This window comes from Octodon degus, unplaced genomic scaffold (genome assembly GCF_000260255.1).
Source record: "Octodon degus isolate 3935 unplaced genomic scaffold, OctDeg1.0 scaffold00122, whole genome shotgun sequence".
Taxonomy (NCBI): domain Eukaryota; kingdom Metazoa; phylum Chordata; class Mammalia; order Rodentia; family Octodontidae; genus Octodon; species Octodon degus.
Window position 1 is genome coordinate 4,892,270 of NW_004524698.1, and position 18,224 is coordinate 4,910,493.

Below are 18,224 nucleotides of genomic sequence, written 5' to 3' on the forward strand. Positions count from 1 at the left end.
TGACGTGGGCGGGGCCGGGGCGGACGTGGGCGGGGCCGGGAGGCGTGGGCGGGGCCGGGCGGGGCGAGGAGCGCGGGGGAATCCCGCGATGAGTCCACCGCGCGCGAGCCGCTGCCTCAGCAGTTCCGGGTGGGGCGTGCGAGTCCGCGCCACCTGCAGCGGCTAGGAAAAGGAACTCCGGCTGGAGCCGGGCGGGCCCGCGGGGCGGAGGCGGCCTTGTGGCCGGAAAGGGGACGGTGGGAACGCGGGCACCTGGGGAGGGAACGGAGGGTGAGACGGGGCGGCGGGACTGGCGGCGAGTCTGTGAGGGGAGCGGCGGCGGCGGAACGGAAGTCCGTCCCGGGGGGATTCGCCGACCCAGCAGTGTGGTCGGCGCTCTGCGTGTCGTCGGCCGCGGCGTTGTGAGCCCTGCCGCGTTAGCACTTGACAGCTGGTCTGGTTCTGGGGATGTTTCTCTGTGCGGAAGCGGCTAGTGCCTTCTCTTTGCTGATTCTGCCTTTCTCTGACAGAACCCACACTCTCCGCAGCGTGCGTATGTAGCTCAGGAGTTGGTCCCAGACCTTTGCACAGTCATATTTCCAGCCTTTTTACTTTTTGAAAGTTTTTTTGTTTTTTAATTTGAAACAGTATTTTGCTAAATTGGCCAGGCTGTACTCAATCTTGAGACCCTCCTGCTTCTTACTGCTGGAGTGCTGGGATTATAGGCATACTTTACCTTGTCCTATCTGTGTGCCTTTAAAAAAAATAGAGTTAATAGGACAGTGGAACTCAGTAGTTCTTAGAATCGTGTTAAAGGTACAATTGTACACTCATTAACTATCTTCCAAGAGTACCATGTCATTTATTTAAAAGTATTGAGCAGCTGCTATATGTATTGAAGACTCTTTTCTTAAAGAAAAAATTTCAGGGGCCAGGGAGATGGCTCAGTAGAATATATGCTTCCCTGGCAAGTGCAAGGGCTCTAGTTCTAATCCCCGTGTTCTGAAAAAAAAAAAAAAAAAATTCAGTTATCTGAAATTTGAAAAGATGGGCACCTGCTTCCTGAATGCACACCAGGATCATCAGACTGGACTAAGAACGCAATATCCAGTACCACTGACAACTGTTTTTCATCAAATTTGTATTTTCATTGGAACTTTAGGAACCCTGAGTTAATGGCTTGTACACCTGATGGGCAAATACACTCTTTGCCTACCCTTGTTTATGTCAACTGTTACCTTAAGCAAATGGAGGTCTTTTAGTTACAATGAAGGTTTAAGACGTTTGTCTTTGTTTTGTAGACAGTAGGGAAAGTCAAGATTCTTTTATGCAACTGTGTGTGTGTGTGTGTGTGTGTGTGTGTGTAGGGGTGTGGGGTATTTCCAAGTAGTGATGTTGTTAGGGAAGTTTGCTACATTTCCTTTTATCATGTGGTGCTTGCTTCATCTCAACATTATCTTACCTCATTCTTACCCTTCTACAGTGGTTCTCATTCTTGACTGCATTTTGGAATTACAAGTGGAACTGTTTGAAAATGTACTGAGTCCCTCAGTCCAGATGTACACTGAAACAGAATTTATGGAAGTCAGGCCAGGGAATACTTTCGCTTTGCTTTTTCTGACCTCTAAAGATGATTCATATACAGTTAAATTTTTTTAAAAAACTTCCCTATTCCCAAGCTCTTCAAAGAGCTTGCTGGGTAGATGACATGATTTCATCTTTTACACTTGATGTTTGTTCTACTTAGAACAATCACTCTTCTTTTTGTGTACCTATTTAGCTGCTACTGGTTGTTCAGGACTCTAAACTCAAATACAGCCTTCCTTAAATCCCCTGAATTTACCAAGTAGAGTAACTTCTTTAACATTTTGTTTCTGTAAAAGAAGCCCTCTTACAGATACAACATGGATCATAATCAAATTGTAAAAGTTGGTTAAACACTGAATTGTATATAATGTGTACTTTATAGAATGTTAATTATATAAGTTATATATAATTATATATAAGTAAAGCTTTTAAAAAGGAAAATCAGTTAAGGGGTCAGGGAGATGGCTCAGTAGAAAAGCGCTTGCCTGGCAAGCACAAGGGCCTGAATTCAATCCCTGGTTCAGGAAAAAAAAAAAAAAAAAATCAGTTAAACCAGAGAATCATGAAAAAAATGTAATACAATTTCAGCTTTTTATTTTAACATAACCATATGTTCACTTGCAAATCTGTGAGAAAGTCTAGGACCTTTTCTTAATATATGGTCTTCTGAATGAAATTCTGCATTTTTTTCTCTTGCACAAATCATAAGGTTGAACTAATAACTAAGATTTCATAAGATTTTCTTTATGAGAAAAATAACTTAAAGGCATTTGTGAAGCTGAGTGCAGATTTGTTCTTTTCAGTCTTTTATAGTTACCTCACACATCTTCAATGGCTCTTTCCAAAATATTAAACATATTTTATTTTTTATTAAACAGATTTAAAGAGAACAAATTTTACTTTCATATCTTTTTGTTGGCTTACATATAATTAAGATATAAGCACAATATCAAGTACAACTGGCATAAACAGGTTTAGAAACAACTCATGGAAGATTGTACAGTTCAACTGGTAGAACAGCATTAGGAAGACTCACTAAAGAATAATTTCCTAACCGTAAATATTAAACATGATATGAGAATTAGTCATTTGTGATTTACAAAGGAAATGGAGAGGGTTCCTTGGTTAGAGATCAAGTGTATCTATTTTAATTACTTGATTATACTGCATATCTTCCACATAGAAATTTAGAGTACTTATTTTGAGGACAGTGATAGCACTTGGCTGTAAAGAACCACTGGGAAAATCCCCTGACATTCTTATGCAATCATGTAAATCTTAGAACAAGTGGAATTTTTTTTTAAAGACTGAATAGTTCTTTATAAATTATTTATAAAGATGTTTATGGATTATTACTGAAAAGGCCACGTACCATGCAGATTTCCTTGATACAAGCTTATGTTACTTTCCTGGGACTGCCATAAGAACCACACACTGGATGTTTAGCTGTGACTAAACCAATCTAATTTTTTTGTCATTTTTAAATTAATTTTATTGAGAAACAAATAGCAGTGAGACACCTTCAAAACCGATTAGTAGGACAGTTTCAATAATAAACACGTTGAAAACCAAACTATGCTTCCCCCCTTTTTTAATGTTATGATAAAAATAAAAAAGAGGGAGCTTTGTTACTTACATTGATTATTATATATTTTGTATGTGGCCTAAGACATTTCCTCTTCACTAAAAGAAAAATGCAAAACATAAGGCATACTGCAGGTTGAATGTGGCTAGGGAAAATAAAGCTTAACCTTACAGTTACAGAGACCAGATTGTGAAATTGTGGTGTTAGCAGGACTTTGTGCACTTTGAAGTTTTTCTTGAACCTACCATCTTCTGGTGCTTCCATGTCTGCCTTTGACAGGGGATGCATGATGCTATTTCATCTTTCCATCCTCACATTGTCTTTACTATATGTCTCAAATCTCTGTCTACATTTATAAGGATACCTGTGTGAAAATTACTGAAGGCTAACTGAGAATGAGAGAAGACTACATAAGTCAAAGATTGAAAACTATTACCTGCATTTTGATAAAGGATAGGGAGACATGAGGGTACAACCTGATTGGAGATGCTGACATTGTAAGCTGCAAAGTAGGCTAAATAGAAGTGAGCCATTCTATGTGATTGGTTAGAGGCTGCATATTTGGCTTTCCTTGGTTGGTCCCAACTTGCAAGTACTGGAAAGAATTAATGAAAATGTCAAGAAATGTCTATTTGGAGTTAATTTGTATAATATGACTTTTTATATTATTACTTAAAATAGTGGTCTAATTTCCTACAAGTCTAATTTATAGATAACAAACAGGCTTCCTGGACTGCTTAGTATAGAAAATGGTTTGCTTTCCCAGGTTGGATGCTGCTGTCTAACTACGCAGCTCAGACTCATAGTGATCCTCCTGTTTTCAGCCTCCCCAGTGCTGAGCATACAGGTGGGTGCCACCACACTTGGACTCGGTTTCCAGCTCAGTGCACCCTGTGAGTGAGACCAGCTCAACATTTGGGACTGGGAATTGAACTCTGGTCCCTACGCTTGCCAAAGCAGGCACTTAGTCCACTGAGCTAACTCGCCGGTCCAATTAATACATATTTTTATGGCCATTGTTTGCATAGTCTCAACTATTATTGATTTAGGGCCCAACCTAAGTCCAGGGTCTCAAGATCTTTTACTTAATTGTATCTGAAATGACCCCTTTCCAAATGTAGTTGCTTTTACTTGTTCTGGAGTTAAGATACGAGCATATCTTTGGGGACATTATTCAGTCTTTTTGATTTAAAAATAATGCTTGTTTAGAGTAAAAAAGGAGAAGAGTCAGGATTCTAGTTTTTCTGTTGGGTAGGATAACTGGGACAGCCACCTTGCACAGAATATTTGTGAAGTATCTTTGAGGATTTCCTAGAGGGCCTGTGAAACATCGCAGTGAGTTCTCCTTTGTGATAATCTTGAGCAAGTCTGGTTTTATTTCCCTGGGTTCTGTACTTTTCTAGAGACTTTCTTACTACTGAACCTGGGGTTTGTGGCATGAAAAACAGAGGAACTTACAATTTATGGAGCTGGGGAGACTAAAGGAGCAAGTTCAGTGGTGGTAATAAAGTGGATAGAGAAACCAAGATTTCAGTTTGGAACATATTAAATTGAAATGCTTGTTAGAAATTCAAATGTAGTGCTGGCCAAATAGCTCAGCAGATTAAAGAGCCTGCAAGCAGGCACAGGAGTTGGGGGTTCCATCCTGGGCCTGCCATGCCAGCCCTGACCCCAGGGCACGCTGAGACAGCAATTGAGACTCGGTGTGGTGGCATGTGCCTGTAATCCCAGCTCTTTGGAGGCTGTAAACAGGTGGATCACTACAAGTAGAATCTAGTTGTGAGACCTTGAACACCTTGTAGGCCCTTCCCTGAAAAATTAAAAAAAAAAAAAAAAAAAGAAAGAAATCCAAATGTAGATATCGTGGATGAAATTTGATCTGTGTATAGTCCAAGAGGGATTTCAGACTTGAGAGATAAATTCAGTTGTCAGCCTATAAGTGCATTTCTTTTCTTTCAAAATTATATTTTTATTAGTATATATTTACAAAGCCTTATGGTTACATTTGTCATAGGGAGTTGGTACATGTACGTAACATCTTAATTCTTTCTTTATCATTTATTTATTTATTTAATTGGTTTAGGGTCTCATTACACAGGTCAGACTCATAATGATCCTCCTGTCTCAGCCTCCCCAGCACTGGGAGTACAGGTTTCAGTGGCTGGCATGGAGCACCTGAGTGCCGGGGATGGCATGGTATGCAGTACCAGGGATCAAACCCAGGTACTTGCACTTGCCAGGCAGGCACTTAGACTGCTGAGCTATCTCCCAAGCCCAACATCTTAATTCTTTTTACAACCCCTTCCTATCTTCTCTCTTCCTTCTCCTTGTCTCTGTTTTTCCCCCTTCTCTATAAGTGAAATTTAAAGCTATAGAAGTGGATGACATAAGGTGTAGAATGAGAAGGAAGTGAGGACCAAGCACTAGAGCATTCTAACAAAAGTAAGATTTAAAAAACCCCAGCAAAATAGATCAGATGTGGTATTTTAGAGAAGGTATTTATCATGTGACAACTGATGGTATTAAGTCAATTGAGATAAAGACTGAACTTGTCCTTTGAATATAGAGACATGGAGAAGAACTTTAAAGGTAGACTGGTGAATGTTTGGTAGAGAACAAATATCTCATTTATAAAGGAGATCAATGAAATGGGTCACTAGCTGAACTGGTGGTATCAAAACAAGACTGGTAATGGTGTTGGTAATTGATTTGTGATGAGTCATTCAAGATAATACATTATCTTAGCTACTTTCTCATTATTGAGACAAAACACCAGACACCCAAAGTTAATGGAAGAAAAGTTTAGCTCACAGTTTTTAAAGGTTTTAGGCCTTACTCATCTGGTTCTAAAACAAGGTGGCATGACAGAGGAGCATTGCAGAGGAAAAACAGTTCAAGGTGCGGCAAGCAGAAGGCAGCAAGCCACAACAGCAGGCCTGTCTTCCTTCTTCTTTCTCTTGTAGACCATAAATTACAAATCTATTGATTGGTGCCACTCATTCTCAGAGTCAGGCTTCCATTATCTACACCCAGATCTATGCTAAACCAATGTAGTTCTCATATACCATTAATCCCACAATCACATACTATGATCCAGCCACCTCCCAAAGCCCCACCTACAAGTATATGAGGTTTTGGGGGACATCTAGGTACAAGCCATAAAATAGATTTCACCCTATAGAGAGGGGGCTTATCCTGATTAGATATTCAAAGAAGTAATGTCCATGAATAGGTGAGAAATGAGTACAGATAAGAGTGAGACTTTATTCATTTCAAGAAAAGTAGGTACAGCTGTAGAAAAACTAATAAATGGGGTAGTTTAATGATCTCTGTGGTATTTTCTACTCTTAGTTAAATAAAAGGTTGTCATCTGAAAGAGGAGGAGAAGAGAGCTGAGGGGGAGGCTTGATGATGAAGAATGAAATAATCTATGAAACTTGATGAATCCTAAGGGCCTCCAATCAAGGGCCCACCTGCCGTAAGTTATTTTGAATTTACATTGAGATCACAGCACAGTTGTGTCTTTAAAAGCATATTCAGCTACATGCCTATAAATGAAGTACTGGGTTACATTTTTACCAGAGAAGTGAGACGAATGCAGGAAGGTGGTAAGAATATATGAGGTACTTGAGGGATCATGTAAACAGAGAAGAATCAATGGATTAGATAACTTGATGTGGTTAAACAGCTATAATAAGCAAAATACTAGATGAAATGAGTTAAAAAATTAAAAGTTAAAATTTGCCTTGGAGGGGCCAGATATCAGATAAACTGTGGTAGTTTTTCATTGTTAAAGCAAAATACTGAGAAAATCAGTCCTTTAAGAAGAAAGATCTGTTTTGACTCTGAGAAGTTTCAGCCCATGGTCCACTGCCTCTGTTGCTATGGACCTGTGCTAAGGCAGAATATTGAGGTAGGAGCCTATGGCAGAGCAGAGCTCTTCACCTCATGGTAGCCAAGATGGAGAGACAGAGACATTCTAAGAGGGAAGGTCTAGGGACAAGGCATACCCCATGGACCTACTTCCTCAATTAGAATGGTTTAATCCATTGATGAGATTTGAACCCTCATAATCCTAAGTCCCTAACCTCTGAATATTAGTGTATTGAGGATAAACCTTCAAGACATGAAAATTTGGGGGAACGTTATATATCAAAATTATAACCTGTACCATCTGTGGATATTGAAATTCCAAAGGGGGGGAAAAGTAGTTAGAAATAGTACATTAGACAATGTAATCTAGGAGTAAGAAGAGGAAGTCTACAAGTCAGTTGATAACAGAGGTAGGGAAAGCTTAGTCTGGTGGCATGAACTTCAAAGAAACTGCAAAGTTTTTCTAAGAAGAAAAAGGTCATAGTTTAGCAGTGGTAACTGGTAGAAGGAAAAATATTTTACCTCCAGACTTAGTAATTAATAATTACTAACCTGAGGAAGAAAAGCAAAAAATTAAGGGACATTTCACCAAAAAAGTTGAAGATAGGACTTTGCTGAAGATGGATCTTGAATTTCAAAAGCCACAGAGAAGCGTATAAAAAGCTTGAAGAGTCAGTTATATAGTATCATATTAGTGGCCTTACCAAGCTGAAAAAGGGTAGGGCTTTGTGAAAAGGAGTGGCTTGGAAGTCTTAGGCTTCTGAAAACATTACAGAGATATGATAGAGGATAGTAGTTTCAACAGTGTCTTAAACAAATTGTAGAAGTTACATTAATTTGGAGAAAAAAATGTGACTCATCACGAAGGTAAAATCTCTCAGGAACTTACTGGGAGCAGGAAGAACTTACTAGGTTCCTTTTTCTATCATGCAAATTATGGTGAAAGTCCATAGGATTTGCATTAGATTCATTGCTGTACTTCACTGAAATAGTTCCCCAAAGAAGAAAAGTGGGAAGTAGTAGTGGGGCTAAAGAGGGGGAAGATAAATGCTGGAGATGTAGATCAGTGCACAAGGCCCTGAGTGCAATCCACAGCATCATAAGGAAAAAAACCCCAAATGTGGAAATTTATTAAAGTGACATTTTTAACAATAAAATAATACTGAATAGTTTGATTCTGGAGTGATATATTAAAAAGCAGCATCCTTCCTTTAATAATTACACTTGAGAAGTCTAGAATTAAAAGCATGAACTTGGAACCAAAATACCTGCATTCAAATAACATCTAAATAATTACCTGTGTAAATTCTTTGATATGCTTTTCACTTTTATGTGAAATGAAAATTATAACGTCTTTCGCAGTCAAATGAGTTAATGTTTGGTTACTGGGCATAGAACAAATACTATAATATTTTTTGGTTTTTTGTATTTAAAGTACTTAGAATAGTGTCCAGTGCAAAGTAACCATAATAAAAGCACTTACCATGTAATCAGTTGAGTGATTTTGTTATTAGATTTTTGATTGGAATGTCTGTGATGATCTACATTATATTTGTGTTGTTTTTTTTTTTTGGTTTTTAGTTCTTGGATCTTCTTGAGAAGATTTGCAAGGAGGCCTACAAAAGGAAAATGAGAGTCTGAAAATAATCTGTTTTAATAAGCTCTTTATTGTGAAACATAGTCTTAGGTATATACAAAGGTTTAACTAAAGGTCCACTGTATCCAACTAACTGAAAAAGGCATGCATTTTCAAGATAGCTAGAATTTCATGTGAATATGAAACTCAAAAGTACTAGAGAGAAAATTAGATTTAGAATCATTAGCAAAAAAAATAGCTGAGAGAAGTTCTGTCTGTTGGACAGAAAGGACATAGAATGATAGCATGAACACAATGAGTAAGCTGAGCATACAGATAAACTTCAGGAAAAAGGTAAATTGGAAGTGTCACATGAAGTAATATAAGACAAGAAAGGATTATGAATTCTGAGGACTTTTAAGACCCTTGTTAAGCTCAAGATTTCTTTATCTTAGTAAGATATTTCTAGATAGATTGGAATTTCTTTACTCAAGAAATTTAACATTTATCATTTTGTTTGTCATATTTCAGTTTTAAATTTTCGTGTCTAAAATTGTTCTTTTTATATATCATGTTCCAAGCCTTTAAATTTTCTTTTTGGAAAACATAATTTGTTCATGAGTATTTTGTGCTTAGCTGATCTTTAGGAAAGATATTCAATGATTTTGTAGACTTCGCTGTGGGGACTGCCTTACATATATATATATGCCTTATTGTTAAAATAATAACACTTTTTATGTGGCCTACAAAGTTTATAATCACAATTCGGAAAGATTCACAGTCTAAAAATCAACAAACAGTTTATTAAAAGACTACTCATTCCATAGAAAAATCCTTATGTACAAACGTTAAATAGGAGATAACCACTTCTACTTTCAACTATACTTATCGATTTTTCATTCACTGATGAATTTATTAATAAATTTTTCATTCCTTTTTCATGAACATGTGTAACATTTCCTCTGTGTAGGTAAATTCTGATACCCTTTTCTTAAATTTGTTAAGGAGCTTAACTCTGGAAAACCAGCACTCTTGTGTCAGAATAGCATTTTCTTCAGGTGGAGAAAAATATCTATCCCTGAACTTATTAATTACTCCTAAAGAATAGATTGAAATGAGATTTGCAAACCTGCCTAGGGCTTATCACAGCAAAAATATCACTGAACAGGAATGGTGTATTCTCTATATCCTGTACTAATGGGAGAAATGGCTCTAAGTATTCTTGAAACTTTCTCATGGATTCTTATTATTGTTCTAAATCCTATTTCATCATAGTACTAGAGGAACCTGCTACTAATCCAAAAATAATTACTTTGTATATGGCAGGCACTGTGCTAAACATTTATCTCCCCATGAGATTTTGTAAATAAGGACTCCAAAGATCAAAAAAGATACTGTTCATAACAGCCGAAATTTGGAGAACCAACATGCAAATACAGTACTTCCAAAGTCTCCCAATCATTGTGTTTTAATTATTTGTACTAGTGATTAAATGTCATAACCATCCCTGTGGTATATGTGATGATCACGAATGTACAGTGGGAAAAAAACAGAAAAGTGAAAAAAAATTACAAATATAGATTATCTTGTAGGAATAAAGAAGGTGAAGTAAAAAGGGAAAAAGATTATTAAAAAATGTCAGGCAACAAAGAAAGGAAGAATGCTTCAGTTCTTCATGAAGGTAATTTTAAGGAATAATTAAAGTAATACTAAAAATAGAAGTATGGAAGGATAATTTTGTTAAAATTAATAGCAAATTAGAAGAAAGTAATTATATTTTACCCGAGGGAAAAATTATCAAGTGCTTGCAAAAGGTACAACATGAAAATATAGAACTATAATGAAAATGTGTCAGCTATAATTGCTATTAAGTTGTTATGGTTGTGCTGTAATTACAGAGTAGGTATAAGTGGTCTGGAAAAAAAATAGGGCAATAAAAATATACTCCTCTATAAAGAAATAGGTATAACATTGCAGTAGGCAGCTCTGAATTGCCTGTCATTCTTGTCTATGACTTTAGTTTTAGTTAGAGTCAGAATGGAAAGATTCTCAATTCTAAATTTAGTTTGTTTATGGAAAGAAAAACATAGAGTTTATCATGATTTTCTGTAAACAAGCATAACCTTAAATTATCTGCATTTAATATTATAATTTCTTTTGTCCAGCTGTGTATAAGCAAGAAACATCTTCATTAACTGATTTTGTAGAGCAAGTTGCGAAGCAACAACAATCACAAATATCAGAAATAGAAAAAAACAAAAAAACCCTGCTTCATTTACAGGTAACTTATTCGTATAATATTTTTAAATGTTATTACTTAAAAACTTTGTTAATGACAGGGAAGTTATTAAGGATAGTTAATATTGAAAAGATTAATTTTAAATTAATACTCTGAAATTTTTCTCTTTTCCCCAGGTAAAGACTATATGAGTATTCTAGGCTTAAGGAACATTTCACAGTTTGAATATAAAGATTTAACAATGTCATTCTCAACTGCAGTATATGAAGCACAACATTTCACATGGAATCATTTTAAATTTATTTCTATTTGATAGTTTTTTTCTAAAATGTTGACTCAAGGAAGGTTGTGGTATAAACCATGAAAGTTACGACTTATGAGTTACTAGTTATCCATAAATATACAAGTTGCTTTTTTTTCGACTTCATTACTTTCATAATACTGCCCCAGGCAGTATTTTCTAGTTGTCCTCCCAAAGCCTCATGCAGTCATGGGGTGGCTTCTGGAGTTTGTGGTTGATTATTGTGGGTGTGGATGCTGCACCTGCCCTGGGACAGGTAATTTGCATTACATTATGAGGGTTGAGACCCTAGCTAACTGCCTGAGCTGCTGCCACTGCCTTTTATCTCTTGATCTTAGCAATCACTATGAAAAGTTATTCTCTGCTATGTGCCTTGGACCCAGCTGAGTATGGACTGAAACCTCCAGTAACTGTGAGCTAAATAAACCTTTCCTTCCTTCATTTTGGGTGTCGGGTATTTGTCTCAGCAATGAGAGAAGAGTAACTGAGACAGGAGCCATTCTTAGTCTTTGCATACAGCATAATTAGACACAACTGTATTCTGTGAAAGTGACTAAAAGAAATTAAAATGAAAACAATGTGTTTTGTAAAAGTTTCTGTTAAATAGATTGCAGAAATGAAAAGAAGTTCCAGGGTTGAACTACCTTGTTTGAAAGGCCAGATTTGCTATTTTTAGCTCTGCATTTGAGTTTTTCTATACCTCCATTTCCTCCAGTTGTAAAACAGGGAGAATAGAACCTGTCTGAAAGATTTTTATGATTATTAGATGTGTGAACTTGTAAATATATGCATGGTATTGTTATACTGCCCTGGTGGACAGTATAGGGCCTGTTTTTGACATTGAATTTAGGTATTAAATGTATCAACAGACACATAATAATTTTATAAATGTGGTAATAAAGTAACTGGTAACTGGTACCTCCAGTTTTATAAATAAGGTAATAATATTTTAGTAAGTTTTAATAAGGGTTCCTTATAAATATCTGCATTATGTTATCTACTTCTATTAAGAATTCTTTTATACAATAGAATATGATAACAATGATGCCTTATGTTTCTCTAATTTTCTGAAAAAACTCAAAGGGTTTCACAGACATTATTTCCCTTATTTTGAGAGTCTCCATTCTGTTAAACTTTTTGGAAAACATTGTACTTCCCCATGGATTGTTCGTCACCTGCTGGGGAGATACAAAGAAATAATTACATGCAGGGTAATACTGTCCACATACTACCATGAACCTAACACACATTGTGAAGAAGGAATGATCCCAAAAAAAGGATTATTTCAAAGTCAAATTTTAAAGGAGTTCACCTGAGTAAGTGGGTATTTGGGACACAATGATTAGGTGATATGGAGCTTGATATACCAAATAAATAGAATGAGAAACTTCACAGAGGCCTGCAATTTCATTGTCAAATTCCTAGAACTGTAGGTAACTCTTTCTGGTGGTATAACATACAATGTATTTTTCAGAAGTGGTAGAAGGTATCCACCATGATAAGAAACTTGAACAGTATTCTGAAAGTAATGTGGACCCATCCTTAAGCCAGCCTGAGCCAGCCCCCCCAAAAAAAAATCCTTCTAAAAGTAATGTGGCTTTTGATAAGTTTTAAGTATGTGAAATAAAAATTTTATGAAATTTGTGTATAGGGAATTCTAGATACGTAAAATCACTTTTTATAGTCCAATATGGATTTATGAAAAAAACCCTGCAAATTAGGACTAGAAGAGGATTGTTTACTTAATCTTAAAAAAATACATAAATCCTTTAGTTAACCATACACCTAATGTTGAACTACTAAATGTTTCTTAAGATCAGGAACAAAAGCAGAGATGTTTGCTCAATAAGATGGTGCTGGCACTTCAAGCCCATATACGCAGGCAAGAAAAAGAAAATGCATCCAAATAAGAAAGGAAGACATAAACTTTTATTCACACACAGAATGATTAGAAAACACTTTAAAGAATTTACAAAAAAAGTTATGACTAATGAGTGTGTTAAAAGTTACAGAATACAAGATTGATACACAAAATTTATTGTATTTCTGTATATTGGCAAGAGGTAATCAGAAATTAAAATTTTTAAAGCAATATAATTTGCAGTACTACAACTATGTACTACTTAGTGATAAATTTTAGAGGTCTATAAAATCCTAATTTAAAAGACATAATATTAGATTTAATTAAATGGAAACATAATATCATTTTCACAAGTTAGAAAACTTAGCATTGTTAATATTTTGTTTCTCCCAATTTTTATAGATGAAAAGTAACCCTAATCAAAAACTCTATGGGCCTTTTTTGGACTAATTAAAGCTGATTCTAGAAGTTGTATTGAAATATACAGAATCTACAATAACGAAACAGTTTTGAAGAAAAGCAATCTTGGAAGACTTATGCTACTTGTTTTCTAATACTAACAACTAATTTTCTGATTTTCTGAACATCAAATGGTGTCTAATATTTCAATTCAGTTCTGGCACTAGCTATCTGGAATTAACATCAAACCAAAGAAGTTAAAGAACTCAGTCCCACAAGAATGCCCCAGTTCCAATATCAATTACAGGTGCCAGATTACTCATACTTCTGAACAGCTAACTATAAACCAGGGATTTCCATGACCCCTCATCAAAGACTTAATAATTTGATAGAGTCACTCAAAAAACACAGAAAAGTACTGTTCATATTGTAAAAACTACAACTCAAGTATGTAAGGGGCATACATGACTCTGCTGGACACTTCACTATTCTAGTACCTCAACATGTTTACTAACCTGGAAGTTTTTCAGGATAAGAGATTTTAGGAAATTCTTCTTAAGTGCACATGACTGATTATTAACTTCTAACCCCTCTTCCATCCAAGGGAGTAGAGATAGAGCTGGAAGTTCTAACTTTTCAAAGTTTATAGTTTTTCTTATAACCAGCCCCTATGCTGAAGCTCTCTAGGGACAAATCAAGAGTCACCAGATTAGAACTAAAGATGTTCCTATCATTCATCATTTAGGAAATTGCAAGGGTTTTAGGAATTCTCTACCTGGATATGGGGATAAAGACCAGCTATTTTTCTGTGATACCACACTATCTGATTTTTTTTTTTTTTTTTTTTTTTTTTTTTGCCAACTCAGCCTGCGCTGGGGGTGGGGTTGGCATAGCATGTGGTTCTAGGGATCCAACAATGGTCCCTGTGCTTGCCCAAGCTTGCCTAAGCAGGTGCTTTAGGCCACTGACCTATCTCACCAGCCCTGATCTTAATATTTATTATAGAGTACAGTTATCAAAATGCTATCAAGTAATAGATATCCTGTGGCCTAAAGGTAGATCCATGCCACAAAATTAAGCGTCCAGAAATAGCCACATTCATCAACTGGTTTTTGAAGAAATACTAAGGAATTTCATTGGAAAAAGATAATCTTTCCACAGATGGCAGCTAGACAGTTGGAAACCTTCATGAAGAAGCTAGAAGAAGACTAGGGGGAGGAGAAAGACAAAATACAAAGAACAATAAAAAAATTTGTTACACACCATATAAAAATTAACTCTAAATCAAATCGAAATTTGAGACATAGAACAGGATACAAACTTAATGATGTTGATTTTGTCAGTGATTAATTGAACACAAATTATTTTTAAATGGATTTCATTTTTAAAATTTTGAAGTTGCTTTTCAAAATACACTTATGAAAATAAACAGTATACTTGCTGGGCCCCTGTGGGCATTTCAGTTGTCACAGCCTGGGAGAAAATACTTGATAATATAACTGACAATCTACTTGTGCTATATATACACCCAACACATTAGAATGGCTAAATTTACAAAGACAGGCCCTACCAAGTGCTGCTGTAGCTATAGAAGCCTGGAATGAACAGGACCTGTTTGAATATAAAATGACAAAGTCTTGGGAAACCATTTTATACTTTCTTAAAAAGTTAAATCTGTCCTTACCATATAACCCAGCCATTTAACTTCTAGGTATTTCCCCAAGCAAAGATAAATGGTAAACAAAATATAGTATATCCATACAGTGTAACACTATTTAGCAATAAAAAAGATTATATTATACAACCACATGAATCTCAAAATAACTATGATTTTTTTCTCCCTGTTTTTGGAAGGAATTCTAAATTTTTTTCTATGTAATGAAACTCTGAAGCTTCTTTTGAAAAGTATAGAGATATATGTAAAATGTTATCTACAGACTTGGAATATCTCTGACCTCTTAGAAGGCTCTAGCCAATCTAGTGGGATAGATAATGAATGTCATGTTGTGAAATTTGGATTACATTTTTAATTAAATTTATTGGTATAAGTTAGATATGCATAATGATCAAATTCATCATAAGGAATTTGTACCTGCACACAATATTATCTTTATTCCACTTTTTTCCCATTCCGTTCCCCTCCCCTCCCTTCAACCTTACTTCTTATTTATAAAGCTCTGTTGTTTCTATTTTATACTCTTTCTCATTTTTTCTTTTTCTTCCCTTCTCCCCCATGCTCCTTCCCTTTTGGACAATTTATTTCTATTTTACCATATCTGTTAAACATTTTGGTCCCTGTTTACACTTTCAGTTTCTCACATTAAAGAGACAATGTGATATTTACATGTATGGCCAATTTATTTCACTTTAAAGTATGTTCTCAGGATGTATCTTACCTTGAAATGTTTCAAGTTCATCTTGTATGGCTGAGTAGTACTATGTTATATAGAAAGACCGTATCTTCTTTATCTATTCATGGTTGATGGGCATTTGGGTTGCTTCCAAGATTTAGCTATTACAAACAGTGTTGCTATAAACTTAAGTGTGTATGTATTACTGTGTTATGATGCTTTTAATTCTTTTGTGAAGATACCAAGAATGCGAATCACTGGATCAAATGGGACCTCTTGTTCTAGTTTTTTGAGGAATCTCTACACTCATTTACACAGTAGGTGCACTCCCACCAACAGTGCAGAAGGGTTTCTTCTTTCCCACAGCCCCACCAGCATTTGTTATTGGTTGCCATCTTGCTAATAGCCCTTCTTTATAGTGATACGGAATCTCATCATTGCTTTAATTTGCAACTCTCTGATGACTAGTAATGTTGAACATTTTTTCATGTATTCATTTGACATTTGTACTTCATCTGAGAAGATACCCAATTTTAATTGGGTATTTAAATTTGGGGGTCTAATTTTTTGAGTTCGTTATGTGTTCTAGTTGTTCATTTGAGGAGCAACTTGATACATTTTTTTCTTCTGGGTGTGTTGTCTTTTCACTATGTTGATAGTTTCTTTTGCTATTCAAAAGCTTCTTAATGAGATGACAGTTGTTGATTGTTTTTAATATTTCCTGTGTGATCAGAGTTTTGCTTATGAAATCTGGCTGTAACTGTGTCTTCAAGAGCTCTAACTGTTCTGCCTTACATATTCTATGGAGTCCTTGACCCGTCTCTTAATTTCTTTTCAAAGATGAGCACAGCTCAAAATGAGCAGTTGGACCATTTGACAAGTCATTCAAAATAAGTCTTTTTGGTGTTTTACAATCCTTATTAATCATGATTATATTTGTGAAATCTCTTTGAGATGCATTGTGGAATAATTTTTTTTCAGAGCCAGTTTTCTTCTGTAGTAAATATGTGAACTGACTGTAACTATTGAGAGCTGTTGACAGTCTTCCTGCTCTTACATGAGGTCTATCTGATGTGATAAGAATCTTGGCAGAAGTTTCTCTGTCGAAGTAAAGAGAAAGTTCATCTGTAGCTTCACCATAAGCAACTTCTTCATCATTAGGGTCTACTGTGGTTTCATCAGAGATTTGTTGGTTGTCAAAGGTCTTGGGTAAAAGTGTTGGTAGAACCTTATCAATAAGAGCTTCTTTCTTTTTGAAGTTTTTCTTAGCAACCAACTTTTCCTTCCTTCACTGCAGTTTCCATCATGTGAACATTATTCATCACTGCTACTTGTTCCCCAGTCTCTGAAATCCTGAATCCTGATGAGAAGATAGTTGCTTTCTATGTTGGATCTCACCTTCCATTGCCCCACATCCAGTGACTGCAATCTCTTGAGGCTCTTCCATAGTGGCTTTCCTTTTGAAACGTTTCTTTCTGCTGCTGCCACTTTCTTCTTAAACCTTAGCCATGTTCTTTGTTCTGGCTTACCTGTATAGAAACCTATGAAATTCTTGGAACTGGTGAGATGGCTCAGTAGAATAAGTGCTTGCCTGGCAAGTGTAAGGGCCTGAGTTCAATCCCTGGTTCTGCCAAAAAAAAGAAAAAGAAAAAAAAAAAAAGAAACCTATGAAATTCTTAAAGAATCAAACTTACCTTTAGTGATGGAAAGCAGATCAGTTGTTGCCTAGGAACAGAGTGATGGGGAAGATTGATTATAAAAAAATCAGGAGAAAACATTTGTGAATAATGAATGTGTTTATCATTTTAATTAGAGTGATTATTTCATGGATATATATGTCAAAACTCGTCAAATTTCAAAATATGGATATTGTTTACATTTATAATACCACAATAAAGCTATAAACATAAAAAAGCAAGAAAAAGTGGAAAGAGAAAGAAAAGACAAATAGAGAAATAAAGTAGAAGAAATAGAAAAAGAAAAAGATAAATTCTATATAAGAGTAGACAGACTAGAGGAGAAGATTCCAAAGGTAGTAAATTTATATGTCTGTTATATTAGAAAACATGGAGCCAGCAAGATAGTTCAGTGGACTAAGCTCTTGCTTTGGCAAGTGCAGGGACCGGAGTTTGATCCTTGGTCTCACATGTGGCGCCGGCCCCACCTCGGCTGTGCTGAGCTGGTAAGTCTGGATGGCGTGGTAGCACACACCTGTATTCCCTGTGCTGAGGAGGCTGAGAACAAGAGGATCACTATGAGTCCAAGCTGCATAGTGAGATTTTATACCAAATACCTAAGAAATGAAAAAAAAAAAAAAAAAAAAAGAAAAGAAAAAAGATAACACAGTGTCCAAGTTAGTGGAAATGTCATCTCTTCTTGTGTTGATCAATAGAGTTGACAGTGGCATAAGCGCCTGCCCGGCAAGTGCAAGGTCCTGAATTCGATCCCTGGTACAACAACAAAAAAAAAAAAA

At 35.9% G+C, this 18,224-nt stretch overlaps 1 protein-coding gene and 1 pseudogene across 3 annotated transcripts in view; one reads left to right on the top strand and one right to left on the bottom strand.

Moving 5' to 3' along the window:
* Positions 1–105: 105 nt before the first annotated feature.
* The window catches only part of Ccdc122 (coiled-coil domain containing 122), a 66,745-nt gene continuing 48,626 nt past the window's right edge, over positions 106–18,224 (top strand). Inside the window, exons 1-5 of one of the 3 annotated variants that reach the window (XM_023700221.1) lie at positions 106–236; positions 2,539–2,622; positions 6,503–6,629; positions 10,193–10,281; positions 10,766–10,881. In XM_023700221.1, coding sequence (XP_023555989.1) covers positions 10,236–10,281; positions 10,766–10,881 — 162 coding nt within the window. In that variant the 5' untranslated portion in view covers positions 106–236; positions 2,539–2,622; positions 6,503–6,629; positions 10,193–10,235. The remainder of the gene's footprint in view (positions 237–2,538; positions 2,623–6,502; positions 6,630–10,192; positions 10,282–10,765; positions 10,882–18,224) is intronic. The other 2 variants (XM_023700223.1, XM_004640328.2) reach the window with 2 other exon arrangements.
* On the bottom strand, positions 16,529–17,261 carry LOC111812360 (annotated as a pseudogene).